The 26199-nt window shown below is 45.4% G+C and overlaps 1 protein-coding gene across 2 annotated transcripts in view; it reads left to right on the top strand.

Moving 5' to 3' along the window:
• The window catches only part of LOC310782495 (mRNA-capping enzyme-like), a 118131-nt gene that overhangs the window by 27828 nt on the left and 64104 nt on the right, over positions 1-26199 (top strand). For both annotated transcript variants that reach the window (XM_083643168.1, XM_083643169.1), the window contains 2 exons: positions 5777-5912; positions 10013-10084. In XM_083643168.1, coding sequence (XP_083499294.1) covers positions 5777-5912; positions 10013-10084 — 208 coding nt within the window. The remainder of the gene's footprint in view (positions 1-5776; positions 5913-10012; positions 10085-26199) is intronic.

The following is a 26199-nucleotide window of genomic DNA, read 5'->3' as shown; positions in this document are numbered from 1 at the left end:
CTCTCTGTCACTGCACCCCCTGTGTAGAAAGACTTGAGTCCCCTCTCTGTCACTGCACCCCCGTGTAGAAAGACTTGAGTCCCCTCTCTGTCACTGCACCCCCTGTGTAGAAAGACCTGAGTCCCCTCTCTGTCACTGCACCCCCGTGTAGAAAGACTTGAGTCCCCTCTCTGTCACTGCACCCCCGTGTAGAAAGACCTGAGTCCCCTCTCTGTCACTGCACCCCCGTGTAGAAAGACCTGAGTCCCCTCTCTGTCACTGCACCCCCGTGTAGAAAGACCTGAGTCCCCTCTCTGTCACTGCACCCCCGTGTAGAAAGACCTGAGTCCCCTCTCTGTCACTGCACCCCGTGTAGAAAGACCTGAGTCCCCTCTCTGTCACTGCACCCCCGTGTAGAAAGACCTGAGTCCCCTCTCTGTCACTGCACCCCCGTGTAGAAAGACCTGAGTCCCCTCTCTGTCACTGCACCCCCGTGTAGAAAGACCTGAGTCCCCTCTCTGTCACTGCACCCCCGTGTAGAAAGACCTGAGTCCCCTCTCTGTCACTGCACCCCCGTGTAGAAAGACCTGAGTCCCCTCTCTGTCACTGCACCCCCTGTGTAGAAAGACTTGAGTCCCCTCTCTGTCACTGCACCCCCGTGTAGAAAGACTTGAGTCCCCTCTCTGTCACTGCACCCCCGTGTAGAAAGACCTGAGTCCCCTCTCTGTCACTGCACCCCCGTGTAGAAAGACCTGAGTCCCCTCTCTGTCACTGCTGCACCCCTGTGTAGAAAGACCTGAGTCCCCTCTCTGTCACTGCACCCCCGTGTAGAAAGACCTGAGTCCCCTCTCTGTCACTGCACCCCCGTGTAGAAAGACCTGAGTCCCCTCTCTGTCACTGCACCCCCGTGTAGAAAGTCTTGAGTCCCCTCTCTGTCACTGCACCCCCGTGTAGAAAGACCTGAGTCCCCTCTCTGTCACTGCACCCCCGTGTAGAAAGACCTGAGTCCCCTCTCTGTCACTGCACCCCCGTGTAGAAAGACCTGAGTCCCCTCTCTGTCACTGCACCCCGGTGTAGAAAGACCTGAGTCCCCTCTCTGTCACTGCACCCCCGTGTAGAAAGACCTGAGTCCCCTCTCTGTCACTGCACCCCCGTGTAGAAAGACCTGAGTCCCCTCTCTGTGCTGACTTTCTGTCAGCTTGTCAAGTATTCTGCACACAAGCCTGTTCCTGGCAGCCCTCCAGCACTTTCACTTTGAACCAGCTGGTATTGATGGCAATTTAATTACCTCTAATCCATATGCGATAATGGCAGACAGTCACAGCAGGTATGAGAAATGCACAGCTTTGGCAGTGGAGAAGTCATTAATCTCACATCAGTTTCCCCCCAAAAGCTTGCCTCCCTTCAGTTGCTGTGTTATTTCTCCATCAAAGCTTCTCGGCCCATTTGCACTGCATGAGTGCCCTGATATGATGAAGTAGCCGGCTAATTTCCCTCCGTTCTTGCGCACATTGATTAGGATACTTAACCTTTGGAAATCGAGGCAGAGCGGAGTTGCTCATCAGGACTTGAGTTGCTTTTTTCACCACTTGATATTTGGTCATAAAGAGCAGCAGTCAGCCTACCAGGTGTAATCAGGTTCATCATAGGAGGCATGTAATGAAGCCACCAGATGGACATTTGCCAATGATACCGACCTGTTTTTACCATTAGGTATATTCATAGACTGCGGCACACATCTGAACATGGGGAGAACATCATTTCAAGGTGCGCAGGGGGAGACGTGCATTGAAACAGCCATAGGTCTATATTACTGGTGTATGAATATCGAGTGACGTGTTACAGAGCACTTTCTTATACTCCGACACCACACACCGCCACATACATGCATGATGAACACGCACATATTGAAATTACACTTGCTCAGATTAACCTCTGTGATCCCACACTAAAATTCACAGACAACAAGCCGAGCCTATCTACACATAAACACAGATGAAACAATGGCGAACAACAAACATCCAGTCCACAACCAAAACACATCCTGCTGCATGTCTAAATCAACATTATCATACATTATTATGACAATTCAGCACCATGGTCAGTGCCCAGGACAGACAGGCGGACACACACACACACACACACTGCACACACTGCACAGCTGCACAGTGAAATTAAAACTAGCAACACACAGTACACAGTAGCCCATCCATACCATAGAACGGTAGTCCCCAAACTGCAGTACTGGAGCCCAAAAAAGTTTGAGAACCACTGCATAGAAAATGACTGACAGTAATAAGGTCAACGTCAAGGTTTACTTGATTGGCCTGCTAGGGGAAATGAGTTTAGATATATGTATTTGTTTATTAAAGAGGATCCCCATTAGCTGACGCCTAGACGACAGCTAGTCTTCCTGGGGTCCAAGACAACATTACATAGCAGACAATGAAATAGAATACACAAAAAACATGTCTCACATAAGCTAGAGTACACAAATAGAATATACAAACACATGTATTAGAAAAAAACATGTCTCACATAAGAAAAAAGAGAGAAGAAAACAAGAGATAAAAGCTAATTTAGAACCAGATAAAACAATGTAGCAAGGTCCGCAAGCGATCAAGCTAGCCTGCGTACAAAAAATTTAACATTCAATTAGAACACTTCTTTCTTTTCCAACCTGTAATATCCCCTTTTTGGAGTTTCTTCATTGCTTCTCCTTATTTTTATTTGAATTGAAGCCAACACAGTGAAATATATCTGCCTATGTTTAATTGAGGGGATAAGTTGACCCGTTATATTTTCACTGCTTCACTGGTATCGATTCAAGTATGAAACAATGACATTTTTACAACATTCCTTTTACAACACCTTTTGGCCTCGGCTCGTCCAGAAGTTGAATTTGTGGGAGGACATGAAGAGGAACCGGAGGGGTATATTGTCACTCTAATGGTCACTTGTAAGTCTTATATCTCACCTGCAAATGCCGGTCAAGGCTTAGCTGGGCAGCCTTCCTAGTCCTGGAAATAAATCACCTGGCCCCTGGTGAACATATGCTATTTGGAGATAAAATAACCTACGAGTAAAGACTTGTTTTCATCCTGCATGTGCAGAGCCAGCCTCTAGAATGACAGTGCAACACCATGGACTTTGTAATGGGAAAGGGAATTGGTTTACCATTCATTTTAAGACTTTACATATTTTATTCATATGGCCTTGGATAGCTCAGTATTTCTGACAACCTAAAGTCATAAAGCACTGACTGAGCGTCTGTGGACTGTTTGTGTTATCGCTCCCATGCACATGTGCAGTTTAATGTAATAGTTATGTCGTTTCCAAACTAAGATAATGTAACCAATGTATTATGGCGAAATTCAAGCCTGGTGCAGCTGTCAGAGTGCCCTCTCCTTTCTCTTTCAGTTCCCTGAGCATGGAGTTGTATATCAGGGTGACATGACAGGTTAGAGGGCGGGAATAACTCTGGAGAAAGTTATTCCTGTTGTAACTCCCTTTACGCCCACTTCAATCAAAAGTCAATCTCTCGTCTTCAGCTTTAGGATCTAATATACCCATGCTGTCCCACCATCATCTGAGGTCCTCTGGCTTGTCTGAAGGTTCCTCAGTCTAGCTGACTAGGCATTTGCCATCAAGGCCACTAGATTGTGGGCGGCTCAACCTGCCTGAGGCACCCGGGCAAGCTCAATCAGTGTCATCTTTTCAATCTTAACATCATCTCCTCGCTTTTATGTATATAAATTTGTCTCTCATTCTGATTTCTTTATTCCTTGTGCTATTTCTTCTGTTTTTGTGTGAATCATTTTGTGAACTCTGATGATGATGATGATGATGATGATGGTCGTTATATGACCCTAGCTTTGGGAACATTAATGAATGTTAAGTAATTAGACCAAGCTATCAAACAGCATGAGAGTGCCATTTCAGAGAGATAATTTAGTTGGATTCTTCTCTCCGTACTTTCCTCTACTATGTTAACATGCTGTGCTAATGATAGCTTGGCAATGGCCTGAAATTTGGGTCTGACCAGAACCAGAGGAAAACCATGTTTATGTCCTGTAGCTTGTTGTTAGGCCGAACCTGAACTAAAGCCTGAAATTGATTTCTATGTTGGTACTGATTCCCTAACGATCAGTTGCAAATAGCAGTATTTTCAACAGCATCCGTGAAGCCTAATTCTACTAGCTTATTGCCTATTACTGAGAAAGTCGGCCCAACCTTAGCCGAGCACGGCCGCTCTCACTTGGGTCTCCTCGCATTCGGGTGTAAATGTCAATGAATAACTGGCAGGAGGAGAAAGGTCTGGTGGAAGCTGTACGTCAGGCAGGAGGAGAAAGGTCTGGTGGAAGCTGTACGTCAGTGAGACAACAAACCACACATCCACAGATTGTTTGAATCCTTTTCAGTCAGTCACAGTAATCCAGGGTGATGTTGAGAACATGGGGCTTGAGGAGCGTTGTTTTCTGTCTACCTGTCATGAGCTCATGGGCCACAGAGGACTGAGATACGAGCACAAAGCTGGAGCTGTGCTAGTGTGCTGGATGGATTTGTACCGTCAGTGTCTGTTCTCCAGCCCAGGAACATGAAAGATTAAATTAAATGGCGGTAGTAGCAGCAGCTGTTTCTTAAGTGTGATGCAATTCGGATGATTTTAAGTTCAGCACTTGAAGTTACACATTTGCATTCCGTGTTGCAGGTTAACGATGATTTGTATTGTTCTCTGGTCTTTGGATTTTAGCTTATTGTAACGTTGAATTATTGAGAGCTGAATTTCTTATACAATGCATTGCTAAAACAATTAGTCGATCAATGGTGTCATTACAAAATTAATACTTTGGGGTGAAAAAGCAGCGCTTGACCCTCCCCCATTACCACCACTGGTGCCTTTGAGCAAGGCCCTTAACCCCAACTGCTCCAGTGGAGCTGATCAGTGGCCAGCAGACCAGACTGTGGTGGTACTGGTCAGCTTCCAGGTGTGAATGTGGAGATGGAAGTTAAGTGATTACCCTGGATAAATAAAGGTAAAGAAAAATAATATAAAATGTGATGAGAGAGAGAGAGAGCTTTGATGTTCCTTTGATAAACATCGCCGTCACTTAAAATATGTGATTTGAGAGAGAGAGAGAGAGAGAGATCTGGCCCACCGATCTGCACCGATGGTTCCCGTAATGCACGGCTAGAAAAATGCAACTGGTTGCTATGCTAAGTCTTGTGTGAGCTCTCTTGTTTTCGCAGAGATAAAACAAACTCTTAAGCTTTCACCCTTTTCTTGTTTTATCTGAGTGAAATAGACCAATTTCCACATGAAAGCAAGAAGCACCATCTCTCTTTGGTTTATGCTGCTGACTGAGTGCAGCCTGAAACTCAAGTGCCGTGTTTCTCACAGCAATCAAGTCAACTTTGAAGTATGATTATTGATTACCATCTTCGATTCTCCAAAGCAAACTAATGAAAAGAAAGTTATAGACAGCATTGTTTGTTTGGTGGAGTGAAACATTGGCATCAAGGCATTTTTTTAGCTTCATTTACTTATCTTCTAAATTTGTCAGGTGTTGATGATTCTTTCCAAACTGAAACTGACTTTCCAAACTGAAATGAAAGGTCTCAGAATGTTAGATCAATAGTGTTCATTTTGTGCTTGTATCGCAGGTAGATAAATACTTGTCCAATGTTTGTACATCTCTAATTGAGAAGCAGTTGATGTAGCCGATGTGACCAAATTAAATTGAAAACACAAAAACAGGGCATTGTAACTGTGATGCTTTCTCCTCTGCCCCGACAGGTACATGATGCTGATCAATGGAAAGAATGAAGTGTTTATGATCGACAGAGACAACAGTATCTTCCACATAGCCAACCTGGAGTTCCCTTACCGGAAAGACCTCCGTGACCACTTATCCAACACACTACTGGATGGGGTGAGTTTTTCTTTTTCTTTTCCTTTTTTGCCCCTCCCCTTTCTTCTACTACTTTTGAGGTGTGTGTCACGGTGTGTGGCTTTGTTCTGAACATCCTACAAGTTGACCCTGTCCTCACTGCACTGTTAATAGTGCTGCAGGAATGAGCCTTAAAAGCAGGACATTAGATAGCAGCATGGGTTCTCTCATCTCAAAGTCAATGAGTTTTTTGAATGGGTGCGTGCGGAAGATGCCTGAAATAGGTCTATGGTTAACAAAAGTTTAGGATGCTTAAAAGTTTTGTTCAGCAAGGTAATCTTCACAAATGCTTTTATGATTTTTGAAGCGTAATCTGGCAATCGCATTTACGCTTCAAAAATTAAAGTGGGGTTCATTTCTGAAGATGATCTCGCTGAACAAAACTCGTAAGTATCATAAACTTTGCTTGCCGCAGAGCTTATTTTCTGCAATAATCCAAGATCCAATGGGAAAATCCCATTTACTTTTTGTCGAGGGAACCCAGGGCGATGCTAAGTTCTGGGTTCGCCTACAAATTCGTCATCGCTGCAGTACTCTCTTGGACAACCCCCCTCCTTCCCCGTCCTTGGAGCTCCTCCCCATGTAGCCTTGCTGCTCGGCCACACTGATGATTGATGGCGGTTGCCATCGCCCATCTGAGATCAAAGAAGAAGAAGAGCGCTCCCTCCGTCTGGCGGACAGGATTGACAGGAAAGCAGATAACTGTGTCAGTGGAAAAATAAGATGCTGTTATCTCACTGTGCTTCCTTTCTATAGAGACAGTCCGCATGTCTGAGAACGCCCATACAGGTTCTAGGAACGCCCACAATAGATGCTGGGTTAGCCTGGCGGCGGGGTCAGGTGGTGTAAATTCCCCCGTTCTATCCATTCAGCAAAGTTAGAATTTAGCTGATAGCCCAGCCCAGGCAGACACGATCGGGGATTTAACCACCGCAGTAAACGCACATCTGAGCAGACATCTTGTGTTCTGCTCTAGAACCCCCAAACATGTAGTTTAGAGCCGCAGCACCGTCTTTTGGTGAGTCAGCCCATGAGATATATAGGCGGTTTTACCCCACTCGCGCGCCAGCCGTTTAACATTTTGTGGGCGTTCCCAGACACGCGGACTGTCTATGACGAGACGTGGCCTCAACCTATAGTGTGTTGTGTTTTTTAGGGGTGGGTTCAGGTGATTGGTGACTTATCCTCACACTAATAATGGGCTTAGGCTTTTATTAGCATGTTTGCACTGCAGTAGAACACTGTAGGTGGCACAGGGCCGAGCAGCAGGTGCACGAGACATGAGTCATTATCACCCTCCCTAACAGGAAAGCCATGGCAAGGAAGCTGGCTGTGATTACAGACGTCCGGCCCTGCTTGGCGTACAGTACTCTGCTCACCGCGGGGGGACATGACAGAGATGTCCGGCCCTGCTTGACGTACAGTACTCTGCTCACCGTGGGGGGACATGACAGAGATGTCCGACCCTGCTTGGCGTACAGTACTCTGCTCACCGCGGGGGGACATGACAGAGATGTCCGGCCCTGCTTGGCGTACAGTACTCTGCTCACCGCGGGGGGACATGACAGAGATGTCCGGCCCTGCTTGGCGTACAGTACTCTGCTCACCGCGGGGGGACATGACAGAGATGTCCAGCCCTGCTTGGCATACAGTACTCTGCTCACCGTGGGGGGACATGACAGAGATGTCCGACCCTGCTTGGCGTACAGTACTCTGCTCACTGCGGGGGGACATGACAGAGACGTGCGGCCCTGCTTGGCGTACAGTACTCTGCTCACCGTGGGGGACATGACAACAGTCGTCCTCCTCGTTTTTCCCCCGCTCTTGTTTTCTCCGGCTCGAGCACTTTTATGCAAAGCAGTTGTTTGTTTCCTCTGGTCTTGAGAGCCGCTGATGGATGCCCAGGCGGGCCACGCGCCCCAGGCCCATTAGCGTTCCTTTGAGGGAGCCGTGGGCATGTGTGTTTCTATCGCTGCAAGGGCTGTTTTCACTGCTCTCTGTTGTCATTCATCTGTTGATGCCCCTGGCTCTGTGTTTGGCTGCTCACTGGGAGCCCCGCACAAGCCCAGCTGTTCTGTCATACCTTTAATTCTTAGCCCAAAGGAGCTGCCTATAGTATATGCTGATTTTTACTACAGTTTTATAGCCAGCTTTACATCAACTTGATATTGACACAATGTAGATTGTATTATTTTTGATTTGTGTTTCAATGCATTCATCCATCGCTTTGTGTCTGTGCGATGCTTCAGTGCAGCGCAGATGTATAATGATGCAGCCGCCCGGAATGACATCATTCGTTCATTCCAGCCGAGCAGCAACCTCCATGGTCAAAATGCCAAACTTGTGGCTTCAAAATGGGAGTCGATGAATTAATGGGTGACGTCACGGTGGCTAGGTCCATATTTTATACAGTCTATGGTTCTTCCAACCCATCCTTCAGAGTGGGACCGCCATTTTCTCCCTGCAAGCCAAGGGCAAGTGGGTGTTTATGTTTGGTGCATTGCCCTGTGGGACGACTGAGAAAGTACAAGTCACCTGACCATGACACCATCAGTATGCATTTGGTCAGTTTGGAAGTTGGATAAATACTTGATCCTTTTACTGACTTCTTGCCTGCTACCGCTTCATATGCCAGTTATAGCAGTTATGCACATTCAGCAGCCTGAAGAAGACAGTATTATTTTGATAAGACAGTATTTGATAAGGGGCAAGGGAATAAAATACCAGTCCTGCTTCATTCTCTTTTCTTTCTTTTTTTTTTTTTTTTACTTTTTATTGACAGATTATTATCAATACATACTTGCATTGTATACATTGTAAATATGTACTGCCATAGTTTTTTTTTTTTGAGAAATAAAAGAAAAGACAAAACCACAACAGCAACAGCAGCAACAAAACAAACAAACAAAAACAAAAGACAAACAAACAAAACAGGGAGTGGACTTTTCACTATACATTCATCTTGGATCCAAAAAGATAAAATCTGGCCTAATGGGTGTTATATATTGAACCCAGGATTCCCATCTTGAGGTAAATTGTTCTACTTAACAGCAGTTAGTCTTTCCATCTTATATATTTCCATCGTAATATTCATCCATTCTTTCACTTTAGGGCTTTCCTGTGATAACCACTTCCTGGTGAGAGCTTTTTACCAGCTACCAGCAATATATTAATCTAATATCTGTCTTCTTTCAACCAGTCTTCCGATATACCAAAATACATTGTTTTACTATCTAGGGGTATTACACATTCGAAAACATCCTGTATAGCTTCGTGAATCTGTTTCCAATAACCCCTGATAATGGGGCAGTCCCAAAAGACATGATAGTGATGTGCTATTTGACTTCCACAGTTTCTCCAGCAAGAAGATGAGTTATAATCATAGTGAGCTTTCTGAGATGGTGTATAATAAAATATCTAACGTTGCATTTCCATGTGAATTCCCTTCATATTTGTGATCTAGTAGACTTCCATTGATATCCCCACATTGTTGACCATTCTTCCTCAGATATAGCCATTCCTCCTTCATTTTCCCATTTTTCTCTTATGTCCTGCTTCATTCTCATACTGGGTAACACACATCATAGTTGTGATGCTCCTGTGACGTCGATAACAATATGCTTGTTCTGCTGCAAAAGCCAATCATGGGCCTGCCGGGCTACCTGCTTCTCAACTGGAGAGTCTTGCATAATGGATGTGCAGTGCTATTTCTGCTTCGTGTCCTTCTTCACTGCACCCATGCCACTTCACACACACACACACACACACACACACACACACACACACACACACACACACACACACACACACACACACCTCCCTAATTCCCTGCTCTGCTTCCCGGTGCCATAGGCATCTTCCCTTCCCTATAAACGCAGTCCCTTGAGAGCGCACACCTCCTACCGACCCGCTGCTGTTTCCCCTCCTGCGTCACCGCTTTCAAGCAGGAAACGTTTTCAACACGCTGTGATACAACCAGGGCCCAGATTGATGTTCATCTCTGTCTCTTTTCCTCACTCCCTCTCTCCATCTGTTGGTCTCATGACGAATTTGCCTTCTGTTTTCTCCCTCTGTTTCGGCAGGAGATGATCATTGACAAGGTGCACGGCCAGCCTGTCCCCCGGTATCTGATCTACGATATCATCAAATTCAATGTGAGTAGCCCGCTCATTGACACGTGTTGCTATGTTATATAGCTGTGACCTGTCACCCTTCAACACCCCTGACGATCTGCCAGATGAAGGTCTGGGGATAAATCAGCCCATTAAAACAACAGCGCTAGCACTGTCGAGCTCCATCAGCTGCCCCTATTGTCATCTCCTTTTTGACCTTTAGTGAGCGAGGGCTCAACAGAGGAAATTGTAATTCAGATAGCGCGTGGTCTTAGGCTGGCAGCAGTGAGTTAGATAGCATAGACAATCAGAGTGGAAACTTCATCCACTGAATGGAAATGGCTATCCTCAAACCTGAAGAATCAAATCCCTGATTGGGTTCCTAGGAGACGGCAGCAGGGCAATCACAGATGCACAGATATGACTTTGTCAGTTGTCATACTGGAGGCTGAAGGAGGAACATGGCTGCACCCTGTCAAACACCAGGGTTTGCTAAAGCCTGACCTTTGACCTTACACCCTGTCAAACACCAGTTTGCTCAAGCCCGGCCCTAACCACAACACCAAGGCTGACCTCTGTATGTCTGAGCCATGCTAAATCCTGACCTTAACCACACCAAGGCTGACCTCTGTGTGTCTGAGCCATGCTGCCCAGCATTGACAACTTGTGTCTTTCAGCTATCTCCACCTCTGAGATTGCTGTAGCTGAGGCTTGCTTCAGTATTTCTCATTCTCATAATTGCTCAGGATAGTGTTGATTTGCTCGAGTTGTATCATGAAATGTTGATGCAAACCTTTGATATTGCCAGGAGCCTCGTCATTGAATTGGGTAAGTGAAACTGATGGTTATGCTTTTGCTGCACACTATAAGTGCCCTAGTGCAACTGCATGTGTCAAATCTGGTCTACGGTAGTTATATATTTCTCCCGTTAGATTATTTCTACTCTGCCATTTTTTAGGACAGCCTGAGGACAACAAATACAAGGCTGTTAACTCATTGAATGCCATGGACGTCCTTCGACGTCCAATTAAATAGTGACGTAGAATGCCACGGACGTCCTTCGACGTCCAATGCGTTTTTTGACGGTGGGACGTCGATCAAAGCCTTCCGCAGCTCCTGTACAACTATAGTAGCTATTGGAGGTGTATAACCTATTTTACGGACTCATTAGGTGGCGACAGTGCTTGCTCGGTGCAGTCCAGATTAGAGACAGGTCCGAGAAACAGCCTAAAAGCCGTGGATCAAAGACAACCCGATGCATGCTCCCAGAGCCATTTGCTCTGTCGCGGGAGCTGACATTGGCTCCGAACAGGAGTCAATCCGCGCTCACAACTGAGCCCCTCTGTCCCTGTCTGTCTGTCTGTCTGTCTGTCTGTATAGTTTCTCCAACCGATTAGCAGCCAGGAAAGCAGCCCCTGACGCCAAACCATTCAGCAATCCGGGTTGGCTCTTCCCTGCTGTGGCGCTGAGAGCCGACAGCAGCACACAAACGCAGCACTCCGAAAATATAATGGTTGCGTGAGGCTGTGTGCAGTGTGGGGAGGAGTTTACGGGGGGAGGGGGGGAGGGGGGTGGTGCACGCAGGGCATCACACAACAACTACGTCACTACATCAGAAAATATTATCTTCAGACTCAGTGAATGTGCTTGAAATGCTGCATTTCACAAAAGGCGGATTATCTCAGCTAATAATTTGAAAAGCCTGAAAACGCTGAAAACAACCTATCTTCTCCGGCTCATAACTAAAGAACGGAAAATGGTATCAATAAACTTTTTTTTGCTGATGATACAATAGAGCCAGCTCGTTCTTGTGCGTGTTCGGTGTTTACATAGTAATATCACACAATATTCTGTGGGCCTCGAGAAATCACTGAAAACGCTCTGAAAACTCTGGCACTGGGAGCATCCGTTCTCCAAAAGTGGCTGGCACTGAATGAGTTAATTGCTAACACTCTTACCGACTAAATTAATTCACCCCTTTGGCCGATCTGCGTGCCGGTAATTGCAGGCGGGCAGGGAGATGAAGGAGCCTGCAGTCTGCCCTCAGCAAGCCTCCGCTGTCTGCCTTCTAAAACATGGATTAACACCAGGGGTCGGGGGGAGAGTGACTTCAACCATTATGTTTGTCTGTCGCCTCGTCTCTCCATCGATCAGAAGATCACACAAGCAAGTGGCTCAATAAAGGCTCCAGCGGCGAGGTGGACATCTTTGTGAAGCCGGCGAAGGGGTTAGCGGCTCCGCGGGGCGCCGCCAAGCCATCGCTAAAACGCTTCTGCATCCATCCCAGCTGGCCATTATTTGGACACCTCCTTTATCTGTGGTGGGCCGCTCCTCGGCACCGGGCTCTGTCCTCAGACTCGGCATGGAAATGCAGTGGGGCGGGGCGGGGGGTGGCGAGCTCCCGACCCAGTCCGCGGCCTGAAGTGACACTTAAAGGAAAACTTTACTCTTTTTCAACCAGCTTTGTATCATTACAATGTTGGTAGGATTATGCAAATGAACAATTGTTTCACTTCCCTCCATGTTGCCTGTACAGAGAGCTCCCTCCCGTTTGCCTGTCGGCAGAAACTCCGCCCCCACCAGCTGGTATGGCTCGTTAAGGCTCCTTAAAGCTCTTGCATGCACGCATACAAAAATAAGTATATACAATCTGTAGCTCGAATAACAGCCATGCGAACCGAACCGACGCAGGTCTGAGCAGCAGCAGATACTGAAGCCACGCCCCAGAGGAAGAGAGAGCAGATACTGAAGCCACGCCCGAGAGGCAGAGACAGCAGATACTGAAGCCACGCCCCAGAGGAAGAGAGAGCAGATACTGAAGCCACGCCCCAGAGGCAGAGCGAGCAGATACTGAAGCCACGCCCCAGAGGAAGAGAGAGCAGATACTGAGGCCACGCCCCAGAGGCAGAGCGAGCAGATACTGAAGCCACGCCCCAGAGGAAGAGAGAGTAGATACTGAAGCCACGCCCCAGAGGCAGAGAGAGCAGATACTGAAGCCACGCCCCAGAGGCAGAGCGAGCAGATACTGAAGCCACGCCCCAGAGGAAGAGAGAGCAGATACTGAGGCCACGCCCCAGAGGAAGAGAGAGTAGATACTGAAGCCACGCCCCAGAGGAAGAGAGAGCAGATACTGAGGCCACGCCCCAGAGGAAGAGAGAGTAGATACTGAAGCCACGCCCCAGAGGCAGAGAGAGCAGATACTGAAGCCACGCCCCAGAGGAAGAGAGAGTAGATACTGAAGCCACGCCCCAGAGGCAGAGAGAGCAGATACTGAAGCCACGCCCCAGAGGCAGAGCGAGCAGATACTGAAGCCACGCCCCAGAGGAAGAGAGCACAGATACTGAAGCCACGCCCCAGAGGCAGAGAGAGCAGATACTGAAGCCACGCCCCAGAGGCAGAGCGAGCAGATACTGAAGCCACGCCCCAGAGGAAGAGAGAGCAGATACTGAAGCCACGCCCCAGAGGAAGAGAGAGCAGATACTGAAGCCACGCCCCAGAGGAAGAGAGAGCAGATACTGAAGCCACGCCCCAGAGGAAGAGAGAGCAGATACTGAAGCCACGCCCCAGAGGCAGAGATAGCAGATACTGAAGCCACGCCCCAGAGGCAGAGCGAGCAGATACTGAAGCCACGCCCCAGAGGAAGAGAGAGCAGATACTGAAGCCACGCCCCAGAGGAAGAGAGAGCAGATACTGAAGCCACGCCCCAGAGGAAGAGAGAGCATACAAAAACTGTTGTTTTTCAGACTCTCCCGATTGTGGATAGATACAGAGCTGGTTGAAAAGCAGCAAAGTTCTCTTTGAACTTTGTGCGAAAAGCAGCGCTGGGATGCATGTGATTAGAATGTCATGAGAAGTAGGTGTCCTCTCTAGCCGTGAGAGATCATTTAAATACGCGTCAGGGAGGGGCTTTAATCCCTTCTGCAGATTCTTTCAGAAAGTAATGGGATATGTCAGTGCTGCTCATGTAGCTAAGACCCATTTATATTTTCAGTCATCCTACAGAGTGCCATCAGGGCGAGCTTGTGTGTACGTGCCTCTCCAAACATGAAATTGGTTGACCCTAACTATCACCCCGAGACTTTGAGTGTGGGTCGGATGCAGCTGCGGGGTATAAAATATATTTTTTTTTCCCTTCCGGAAAGTTGCTGCTTCATGTCATTGTCAAATCTGAGCAACAGCTTGTCAGTCACTGTCAACTCGCCCACTGTGAAAGGATGACAAACTCTGCTGTGATGAAGGAACAGCAATTACAGCAATAATGATCTTAAAATTAAACAGTCATCTTGGAGTTTTGCACTTGACATCACTTGACATCTTTCATGTTGCACAAATGATCACGTATTAGGTAGGTGTGGAATTAAAACAATTGGCTCAATCAGATTAACCACTGAGCAGAAACGAGTGCTTATAATCAACCAATCAGTCAAGCTTTACGGCACAGAATATAAAGAATAAAATAACAACAGAAAATACAGTGAAAGGGATAGTTTGGGTTTTTTGACGTGGGGTTTGTACTACATGCAGTAGAATAAAAAAGTAGTAGACCTGTCTGTTGCTGTGAACAGGGTCACGAGCAAAAATGTAACAGAACAACGGGGGGGGGGGACATAAATGTCACACCATACTGCTCAACTGGCCTAATCCAAGTCTCCACAAGCCCTGAGATGCCAAGTTGACTTGAACACCCTCTTTTTAGCTGAAGGCTGTTACAGGCTACAATGGAACGCGCCAGCTGCATTCTAGTGCATGTAGTACACTGACTGTCAGCAAGTACCTCATACAACCCCACGTCAAAAACTCAGAACTATCCCTTTAAGAATGCATGAAAATAAAGAGTAAAGTAACAATTAAAACAGTTCAAATAATAAAATAAATTGCGAGAGACTTCAGATAAAATGACAATAGCAGAAGTCAAATAACAGTTCTAAGAAAAAGCAATACTAAACAGTTACGTCTTAAGATTGCATTTAAAAATGTCTGCTATAGCATTCACTGCAGTGGGGGGAGGGGCTTATCTTCTTTACTTCACTTGAATCTTGGGAGGTTGGGTGGTGGCTATGCAGGGCTCTCCTCCCTACGAACAGTGTCTGGGCTGCATCATTCCTCCATCAGACCAATGGCAGCATCTCTCTGATCTGCAGTCACTTTACAGTGTGGGAGAGTTTAGCCTTTTGCACGCCATCACACCAGCACTCTGCTCTCGTCTAGTCTCGTTTAGCAATTCATGAGCCTCTTGTGATACCTACTGTGTATAATAGTGGTTACTGCTTCTCTTACAGTGGATGGTTGGATAGAGGTGATGTGGAGAATTCTCTCAATGACGTCACTTTCCTTAGAAATCCCAATGCCTCCAAAGTGCATCTAAGCTCTCTCTAGAGATTTCACTTTTCATCTGCCATTTTTCATGTTGGGTTCACTTTGACCTTGTTTCAGGTGGGAATACAAAGGTCACAGTGTAGATAAATGCTGATAAGTTTCATGCAGTGCATCATGGCAGGAGAGGTTTCCATTAAAGGATGGCTTTACCGGTAATCAACCCACTTTGTATCATATCATCTCAGTATTATAAGCATGTGGGCAGTGTTTTACCTTCTCTCTCTGTTTACCTCACGGAGAAAATGCTCCTGCTCCTGTCTGTAGAAACTCCGCCCCCACCACTGCAAGTCATTAAGGCTCGTTAAGGCTCTCAATGCTCTGCGGATGTGCATACTTAAAAAATTAAAATAAACAATAACAGCCGCCCTCGGAGCACATTCAGCCACACTGATACGGACAGAATTACTACTGGAATGATGTCTGTTTGGATGTGTGTTTTGGGATGTGTGTTTTGGGATGTGTTTTGGGATGTGGTTTTGGCATGTGTTTTTGGATGTGTGTTATGGGATGTGTGTTTTGGGATGTGGTTTTGGCATGTGTTTTTGGATGTGTGTTTTGGGATGTGTTTTGGGATGTGGTTTTGGCATGTGTTTTTGGATGTGTGTTTTGGGATGTGGTTTTGGCATGTGTTTTTGGATGCGTGTTATGGGATGTGGTTTTGTGTTGTTTGAATTGTGCCTGAGAGCTAAAGCACAAAAATGAGGCATAAAGGAGCAGGGAAGGTATGTATGCCTTACTTACGTAAGCAGACGGTTGTGATATAGCCATAGCCTCAGGCTGTTCACTCAATATTTTTGAACACAAATAACTTTCGCCCAAAGCCATAAACCTTAGAACTAAGAGCCCAGCTTGTGATGTTAGACAATGGGGAAAGATGGTGAAGTTGAGTGGAAGAGGAGAATGTCAGGTCCAACTCTGCTAACATCACTGGAGAATAAAGCTCAGTTAAGGATCAAACTCAGATATTCTGTAAGAATGAGAATCGTTTGAGGAAAGCTGCTGTGCTGCTCATCCCACAAATGCATGATCCATACAAATGGGGCATCTTTGTCAAGGGAAATATCCCGGCTTTCCAATGAGATAAGATGCAGTAACAGCAGAGATATGATCGACCAAACACTGAGCGGTTTCTATGGTCAACACAGTATGAGGCAACATACAAGGGGCAGCAAATGATAACTGGAGATATCAATAGGGATGATATGTTTCCCGGCCCTATGATGTAAACAGATAAACGGGACACATGGACATAAGACCATACATACGATATAGCCTTTTTGTCCTGAATATCCCAAGGGAAGCTGCACATGATGCTGCTTGTTGACTTGTTCCCAAGTCTGATTTTCTCACCTCACGAGTCACGACCGCCTAATGTCTTTTCTCACAAATGAGCCCAGACAGTCACAAAGCTTTCAACAGCATTCCCTCCCAGTTCCTCTCATCTTTCTACAAGGTGTTCAGTCCTTCAGACTCTTCAAGCCTTACCCCTAAAGAAGACTTCATTTCTCATTCTGCAGCTCTCTGGTGTATTAACATTTCATGCATGTTTATATATAGATTCTTTCTGCACAGGGTTACATTTACACATTAGAGAGCGGTTATGTAATACACTCAAATGTAGCTTGGCGGATTTGACACATTCTATAGCTTCCTTGCCACATTCTATGTTTCGGTTTAAGCTGCCTCCATCCTTTTATGATGCATGCAGCATATGTGTGATTTAATTCATGCTCCACGATATACAGGCCTATTTGTTAAGCTTTTAAGAATTCTCAGAGTAAAGAATATTACAACTGTGCTGATAAGAACCAGTATCGAAATGTGTTTTTCCCTATCATTTCTTCTGTGCATTTGCAGTGTTTGCTCAGTATTTTTTCAGCAGTGATACTACCACGACAATACTGCTGGAAACAGAATGTATTTAAAAAAAATAAAACGTTGAGAAAAACGTTGAGAAAGACTCTGGTCATTCAGACGGATTCAATTGATCCTCATTTCCAAGAGCATGGGCCTGAAGAGATTCTTGTCTCCTGTGCTTTCTAGTGCAGCAGACATGAACACCACATGCCTTGTCTCCTGTGCTTTCTAGTGCAGCAGGCATGGACAGGACATGTCCTGTCTCCTGTGCTTTCTAGTGCAGCAGGCATGGACAGCACATGTCCTGTCTCCTGTGCTTTCTAGTGCAGCAGACATGGACAGCACATGTCCTGTCTCCTGTGCTTTCTAGTGCAGCAGGCATGGACAGCACATGTCCTGTCTCCTGTGCTTTCTAGTGCAGCAGACATGGACACCACATGTCCTGTCTCCTGTGCTTTCTAGTGCAGCAGACATGGACAGCACATGTCCTGTCTCCTGTGCTTTCTAGTGCAGCAGGCATGGACAGCACATGTCCTGTCTCCTGTGCTTTCTAGTGCAGCAGACATGGACAGCACATGTCCTGTCTCCTGTGCTTTCTAGTGCAGCAGGCATGAACACCACATGTCCTGTCTCCTGTGCTTTCTAGTGCAGCAGACATGGACAGCACATGTCCTGTCTCCTGTGCTTTCTAGTGCAGCAGGCATGGACAGCACATGTCCTGTCTCCTGTGCTTTCTAGTGCAGCAGGCATGGACAGCACATGTCCTGTCTCCTGTGCTTTCTAGTGCAGCAGGCATGAACACCACATGCCTTGTCTCCTGTGCTTTCTAGTGCAGCAGGCATGGACAGGACATGTCCTGTCTCCTGTGCTTTCTAGTGCAGCAGGCATGGACAGCACATGTCCTGTCTCCTGTGCTTTCTAGTGCAGCAGGCATGAACACCACATGTCCTGTCTCCTGTGCTTTCTAGTGCAGCAGGCATGAACACCACATGCCTTGTCTCCTGTGCTTTCTAGTGCAGCAGGCATGAACACCACATGCCTTGTCTCCTGTGCTTTCTAGTGCAGCAGACATGAACACCACATGTCTTGTCTCCTGTGCTTTCTAGTGCAGCAGACATGGACAGCACATGTCCTGTCTCCTGTGCTTTCTAGTGCAGCAGGCATGGACACCACATGTCCTGTCTCCTGTGCTTTCTAGTGCAGCAGGCATGGACAGCACATGTCCTGTCTCCTGTGCTTTCTAGTGCAGCAGGCATGGACAGCACATGTCTTGTCTCCTGTGCTTTCTAGTGCAGCAGGCATGGACAGCACATGTCCTGTCTCCTGTGCTTTCTAGTGCAGCAGGCATGGACACCACATGTCCTGTCTCCTGTGCTTTCTAGTGCAGCAGGCATGGACAGCACATGTCCTGTCTCCTGTGCTTTCTAGTGCAGCAGGCATGGACAGCACATGTCCTGTCTCCTGTGCTTTCTAGTGCAGCAGGCATGAACACCACATGCCTTGTCTCCTGTGCTTTCTAGTGCAGCAGGCATGGACAGGACATGTCCTGTCTCCTGTGCTTTCTAGTGCAGCAGGCATGGACAGCACATGTCCTGTCTCCTGTGCTTTCTAGTGCAGCAGGCATGGACAGCACATGTCCTGTCTCCTGTGCTTTCTAGTGCAGCAGACATGAACACCACATGTCTTGTAGGGCTGTCAATCTCCCTCTATAATCAAATTCGAATTTCAGTGCTTTATACATTTTAATATTCGAATTATATTCGAATATTTTAATTAATTTTTAATTGAATTAAAAAAAAAAAAAAAAAAAAAAAATTGGTCTGAGTGAATTGTTGTCTTCTCTTATGTTATGTTCTGATTCTAAATATAGCTGAATCTTTGGGTTTGACCAAGTAAAACTTTTTCTAAGCATTTTACCAAATGTAGATGGAAAAGTGAATGGAGGATGAATATTCAAAATAATATTAGGCTTATCACAAATAGTCCAGCAATGATGTTTATTTAAGAAAACATGTTCCTTGTACAATGTACATACATTCATTGCATTAGAAAATAGGTCAGATAACCAGAGCTTAGTTAATATTCATCAGTGATGTATTGGTGCTGTCTGAAATGCTAAAATAAAATAATTGATAATAAAAAAAGACACAGCCTTTGTTTGAGCTCCTTATCAATAAACAAATAAGTAAACTTTGCCAAAACAACAATGAGCCATGAACAAAAAAAAATCAGTCACGTATTGCACTTAACTCATTGAGTGCCAGCCACTTTTGGAGGACGGATGCTCCCAGTGCCAGAGTTTCAGAGCGTTTTCAGTGATTTCTCGAGGCCCACAGAATATTGTGTGATATTACTATGTAAACACTGAACACGCACAAAGAACGATGAGACTCTATTCTATCATCTGCAAAAAAAAGTTTATTGATCCCATTTTCCGTTCTTTAGTTATGAGCCGGAGAAGATAGCTTGATTCATCCAGAAACAGCAATTTTTTTCTAGAAGCTGAGATAATTGGCCTTTTGTGAAATTAAACATTTCAAGCACATCACTGACTCTGAAGCTAATCTTTTCTAATGTAGTCACACCTCAAAAATAATTTCCTTCAATAAAACAGTGAAGGCCAGGGAATTCTGTTTGGCAGAATAATATTTTTTAGCTACAACCAGCAGCGCTGGCCCCTGCGTGCGCTGCTGGTTGCAGCTTCTTGCTGGTCTTCATTTGCTGCTGGTGGGCATCGGATATTCTGGCTTGCGTTTGTCAATCCTGTCCTGCTGCCTGGGTCTGTCTGGGTGTTGTGTGTGTGCTGCTCTGCGTGCCCCCTCCCCCCCCCCCCCCCCCCGCCCCGCCCCGCCTCGCCTCAACTGCACACTCCTCCTCCTGTCTGTGGTGGCTCTCTGCTGAGTTTGCTGTGCGCACAGTGAAGGGTGCTAGACATCCTGCTTTTTTACAGCGTTCCGCGTGTGTTTGTCACCGGCAACGATGCTTCCAGTTGAATAATAACAACTCCACGGTGTGGATGTGCGGATTTGCTGTCGCAACCGACACGGAGCGGCTCAATTGTGGGAGCAGATTGGCTGCTGCAGGCACAGCTGCAGTAACGTGCTTCAGCATATCGATGCATACGGATGCGATGCGATTTCCGTTTCCATAACGACTTCTTCTTTGTTTTTTCCTTGCCTTTCTGTTATGTGGAGAGCACTGTCGCCACCTAAGGGTTCTGTAAAATAGGTTAGACACATCCAATAGCTATAATATTTGTACATCAGAGGCAGAAGGCTTTGATCGACGCCCCACCGTCAAAAAACGCAATTGACGAACATGTCCGTCCTTGGCACTCTACGTTACTAATTGAAATGACGAACATGTCCGTCCTTGGCACTCAATGAGTTAAAGGCCGGCTTTACCGTGAATATATATGAATATATATTAATTCTTAAAAAATCTTAAATTTCGAATCCGTTGAAATTTTTGAAATTGCTTGTTCACAGCCAGAGAAAAAAATAAATGACGCCAGGTGACGCGTTTCGACGCGAAACGCGTCACCTGGCCCAATTTTTCATTTTTTTTTTTTTTTTTTTTTTTTTTCATTTTTTTTTTCTCTGGCTGTGAACAAGCAATTTCAAAAATTTCAACGGATTCGAAATTTAAGATTTTTTAAGAATTAATATATATTAATATATATTCACGGTAAAGCCGGCCTTTAAGAGCTACATGTTTACATTCAGTATAGCAGCTTCAACAGTCAACTTCAGTTAACAATGAATGAACATACATTTTAACACATTGAATGCCAGCCATGTTTTCATTCCTGTAGGTAAGTTGTGCCAGGGGTGTTTTTGACGATTCTGGCTCATTTTACAACAGCCGAGGATTCTTTTCTGTTAAGAATTCATGAACACCAATCATCTAAAAATAACTAATAGAATGTGTGCTTTCTCTGTCTAAAAGAGTTAGTTTGCAGAGTTAGTAGTTATGTAGATATTAGCCGTTGAGTACAGCATGGTTTCAGCGTCTGGAAATTTATTCAGAGATAAATGGCTTTTTGTGAAACAGTCACTTTAACCATTCATTTTTGGCATCAGTAAGACCGTCAGACATTCTAAACAATAGTTTTGAACAGTAATTTCCTCCATAACAACAGGAAACACCCCTCTCATTCAAACTCCTCCCTCCGTGTGTCTTCTCCTCCTTCCTCCTGGCTGTACAGCGGGCGTGTCAGAAGCGCTTTTGCTGCTGCCTGCCTGTGTGCCTGCCTGCCTGCTTGCCTGCGTGCGGACGCTCCTTGTGCGAGTCAAGATGGGCCGGGGAATGCGTGGGCGATGGGCAGATGTTGATTCTGGCCTTTCTGAGGTGTTTCAAAGTGTGTTTCACCTATGATCTATTTTGCAAATCGCTCTCCGCTCTCTGTGTGCTGCTGCCGGTGCGCGGCCGCTCTCAGGCAAGACAAGTCTTGAATGGATTACTGTAAAATCGCCACGGCATTTCCTTGAACGGCTTGGTCCCGCGGCAGTTTTTTCTTTGATTTCGGTCGTCTGGGGGAGCACTGTCAACACTTAGTGGGTCGGTAAAATAGATTATACACATTATCTTGCTCCAATAGTGATCTCGAAGATGTAAAAGTTGTTGATTGATGTCCCACCGTCAAAAAAAAAAAATGTTTATGTAAGACGAGTAAACTCGGCTCTGGCACTTAAGCGTTGGATTATGTAAGACGAATTATTTCGGCTATGGCACTTAAGGTGTTAAGAGCTACAGGTAGGTTTACATCAGTATAGCAGCTTCAACAGTCAACTTCAGTTAACACTCTTTTCTTCAAGTATGTTGTCAGAACTTGTCACTGTTCTAGTGTTCTAAAAAAAAAAAAAAAAAAAAAAAATCGTTAAAAAAAAAATTAATAATCGAATTTCGTTCATAATTATTCAATTCGAATAATATTCGAATATCAAAATTCGTTTCAACAGCCCTAATGTCTTGTCTCCTGTGCTTTCTAGTGCAGCAGACATGAACACCACATGTCTTGTCTCCTGTGCTTTCTAGTGCAGCAGGAATGGACAGCACATGTCCTGTCTCCTGTGCTTTCTAGTGCAGCAGACATTTTTTTTTATTTTTTATTTAACCTTTATTTATACAGGGTGTGCGCTTGAGAGCATGCTCTCATTTTCAAGGGAGCCCTGATTACAATATGCACACATACAGTACAGCAGTTACATGAATACAAACAAGAATAGATAAAAGAACAAAATAAAAAAAGAAGAAATATACAATTATATAAAACATCATAGAAAACAAGAGCATCTGTTGCATAGGGTACCCTCAATGAGCACTCTAAAAGACTCCAAGGGGACTAAGTGGTCTAGTTTTAAAAAGCTCTGGAGTAAGTTCCATTTGTTAGTGGCATAAAAGGAGAATGCAGTCTTTCCTAGCTCAGTCCTTACGCGGGGTACAGATAGACTGATGAGTGATTGAGAGCGTGTATGATAGCATGTGTTGTTCAGACTAATGAGTGAAGACAAATAAGAGGGAAGCTTCCCGAGCAAGGCTTTATAAATAAATAGAAGGCAGTGTTGTTCCCTTCGAGCCGACAGGGAGGACCAGCCTACCTTCTCATATAAAATACAACGATGTGTAAGAAATGTATCACCTGTTATAAAACGCAGGGCACTGTGATACACCGCATCAAGCGGCCTCAAAACAGAAGCTGCAGCATGCATATACACGACATCACCATAATCAAAAAGACATGAACACCACATGTCTTGTCTCCTGTGCTTTCTAGTGCAGCAGGCATGGACAGGACATCATTCACACATACGTCTTGTTATGTCCTGATGACAGCTGACAGATGGTGCAGAATGTGTGGGACATGATGCCAGTTGTTCCAGGAGAATGCAGTGCCGTTAGTCCCCTGCAGGCACACAAAATGAAATGGAAAACAAGTCCAAGAACATTTCAAATTTCACTCCGTATTCGATCCATGTCTCCACAGTCATAAATATGACTGATATCGACTATTTTGATCTCTGCTGTTTTACTACAATGCAGGATAAAGAATTCTGAATGTATCACAATACATTACGAAAGGCAACATTGTGCTCAGTGGGGATTTCCACCACTACTGAATCCATCAAGTATTAATCCTCTTGTTCTACAATCTTTTTCTTTTGATTTGAATGCCTTTCTTAACCATCTGCTGTGAGGGCTGTAGTCGCTAAAGTTCCCCTACCGTCTGAAAGCATAACAGTTCCATTTAAAGTGGAGGAGTAAATCTTCTTTTGAGAAACAAAACTCACTCCAGCTCTATTGATCCTCCCTCGCACCATCTTAAAAACTGCCATAATCGTGTTTGCTCTGATGAAGCCCAGGACTTCTAACCAGGCACTGCAATGTTCTGTGGTGACATAATGGAGACTAATAGTTGAAGATGACAAGCGTATGACATTACACTAGAGTTGCTTTAATGACAACATATACCCCAGCAGAGTGCATTAGACTGTACCTGGACTGTGTCACACAGAAGATTGACCCATTCCCTTAAGATTGCATACTTAAAGGGAGATTCTTGTCTTTATGCAATGCTTGCCAGCCCCATCACTTGGATCTAAACGCCCACCCTCTCCACCACTTTTCCTCCTCCCATGACCTTTGATTCCGCAGAAAGCTCTCGTGCTGCGATGTGGCCTTTACCTAACGCTAACAGCAGAATGTCAATGTCTCCAGGTCAAAGCTTCTCGCTCGCTGCCCATTTTTGGTTTATAGATTAGGGAATATTGATTCATGGGCGTAGGGTCACTACATGTGTAATTTTGTCACCAAGTAAAGGTCTAGTCTACACGGTTCCTCCACATCTCTTTCATCTGAATTTGACCTCCATCCCCCCGATTGGGTACCAGAAGCATTAAATGCCAAATGTTCGTCACCCATGAACATACTCCGTCTTCATCGGGCTGACGTTCCAGAATTCGCTTTCTTGTGCCTCAAAGGCTCTCTGTCATTTCTAGTGCTGAGAATTTTGAAATCTATAAGTCTTTCTTTTATAATTGCCTTGTCAGCTGAGCTGAGACAGTGTGGTTATTTTCGTTTCAGCAGCCTTCCATTTTGAAATAGCCTGCATATTATAGAACTCAATTATTGTACCAACTCAATTTTCTCCCAGCTCCTCTTGCACTTGAAGGCAGTCAGACAGACAGTCATATTGTTTAATTTGGCTGTGTTATTGTATCCAATCAGTGTCAAGGCTGTTCCCTCTTCCACCAAGTTGCTTTTAATGAGAAACTGGGGCCAGGAACTGGACTCAGGTGGGCTTGGTAGGCTGGCCGCAGTAGTCTGTGTTTCCAGTGTTACGCGGTTATACCGTTGTTTTTCCCTTTTTTTAATAGAGATGAAACCCATTTAGTTAATTTTCACGTATCGGCGCAATCTGCTCTGCCCGCAGCAGCAGATAGTCAGCAGATCAGTCAGATTTCACTCATCACGTGACGAGAGTAGGAGAGTTGACTGAAAGACGAGGGCAGAGGTGTCAACACCAAACAAACACACAAGCAGAAACACAGCTAAAAAACCTTGACGGATACACAGCTCACATTGATGGGCTAGCTTGTTTTCCGAGAGCAGTATAAACTTAAACAGGTAAATTAGAATGCTGCTGCAACGTGATGCCCCCACAAGAATAAATACACTTTGTGTGTGTGTGTGTGTGTGTGTGTGTGTGTGTGACGTGTGTGTGTGTGTGTGTGTGTGTGTGTGTGTGTTTGTGTGTGTGTGTGTGTGTGTGTGTGTGTGAGAGAGAGAGAGCTGATGTTCAAATATGACTGTCTAGCTGTCAACTCGAGGCTCACGTTATATATTTGATATTTGAAGCTTTAGCTCAACTAGCCCAGCTAATAGCCTGACATCACCATAGCCTGACATCACCAAACGCAAATGCGGACAGCCAGAACAAGACATGAGCCAGGTTCCCAGGCTACTTAACGTAGTAGTGTCCCGAATCCAGTCAGTAGGATGCTTCTTACTATCGATCATAAGTTACTTTTGTGACACCGTACAAACAACTGACCACACTAAAATTAAGTAATGTTTGACATTATTGACTATTTTAAAATAAAAAGAAAGTGATAGATTTTTGTTATTTTAGCGAACGTGTCACTTTTCTCTCTAGCGAGAGCTTTTGGGTACAGCCATTAAACGGCAGTTTGAGGCTAGTTTTGTTCTTCTCCGTCAGTTAGCAGGGTTGCAAGGTGTTATGGGATATCCTACCTCACCATTGCATGCTTCCGCAAAAAATTGCCAAAAATAGCTACCTAGAAAGGTTCCATATAATGTATCCTACCTGTTTCAGACAGCCTAAAACTTAAAAATGTCAACTTCCTAGTAGGACGTCCTTACCTATAAATGCTACCTATCCACCTTATTATTGGCGGCCATGATGCACCATGGGTGCTGCTTCCTTCTGCTGTCCTCTTCCCCCGTTACGTCTAGCTTGACACAACACAGCCCGTCTAATGTACCCGTCTGTAAACGGTGCAGCTGAGCTGATAAATGCCGACTTGTTCAACGAGCAACAGGTTAGCGGATGTGATAGATAACATCATTAGGCTACATTCCCAAAACGAGTGTTATTGTGTGACGAGCAAACTTTTAACGTCGGAGTTCGACAAGGAAATGAGATGCGAGGAGGCACACGCTGCAGTCATGGGCTGCAGTGCAGAGTACTATCCAGGCAGCGTCAAGCCAGCGTAAACACAGCTGCTCACGTTCTAGACTGGATATTGCTCCCAGAATTATGGGAGCCTCACAAAAATAAGGTGGATATAGGCCAATTCCTTGTGTTTCGTACACAGCCAGTGGAAGGAGCAGAATGGAAGGCATTGGAGGGACCTGTTGTCATAGTGACAAGGGAAAGCTGATTGCACTGTACATACTGTCTA

Source organism: Poromitra crassiceps, assembly GCF_964638095.1.
Source record: "Poromitra crassiceps genome assembly, chromosome: 9".
NCBI classification, from domain to species: Eukaryota; Metazoa; Chordata; class Actinopteri; order Beryciformes; family Melamphaidae; genus Poromitra; species Poromitra crassiceps.
The sequence above is the reverse complement of the archived record's forward strand: the minus strand, read 5'-3'. Positions and strand labels throughout refer to the sequence as shown.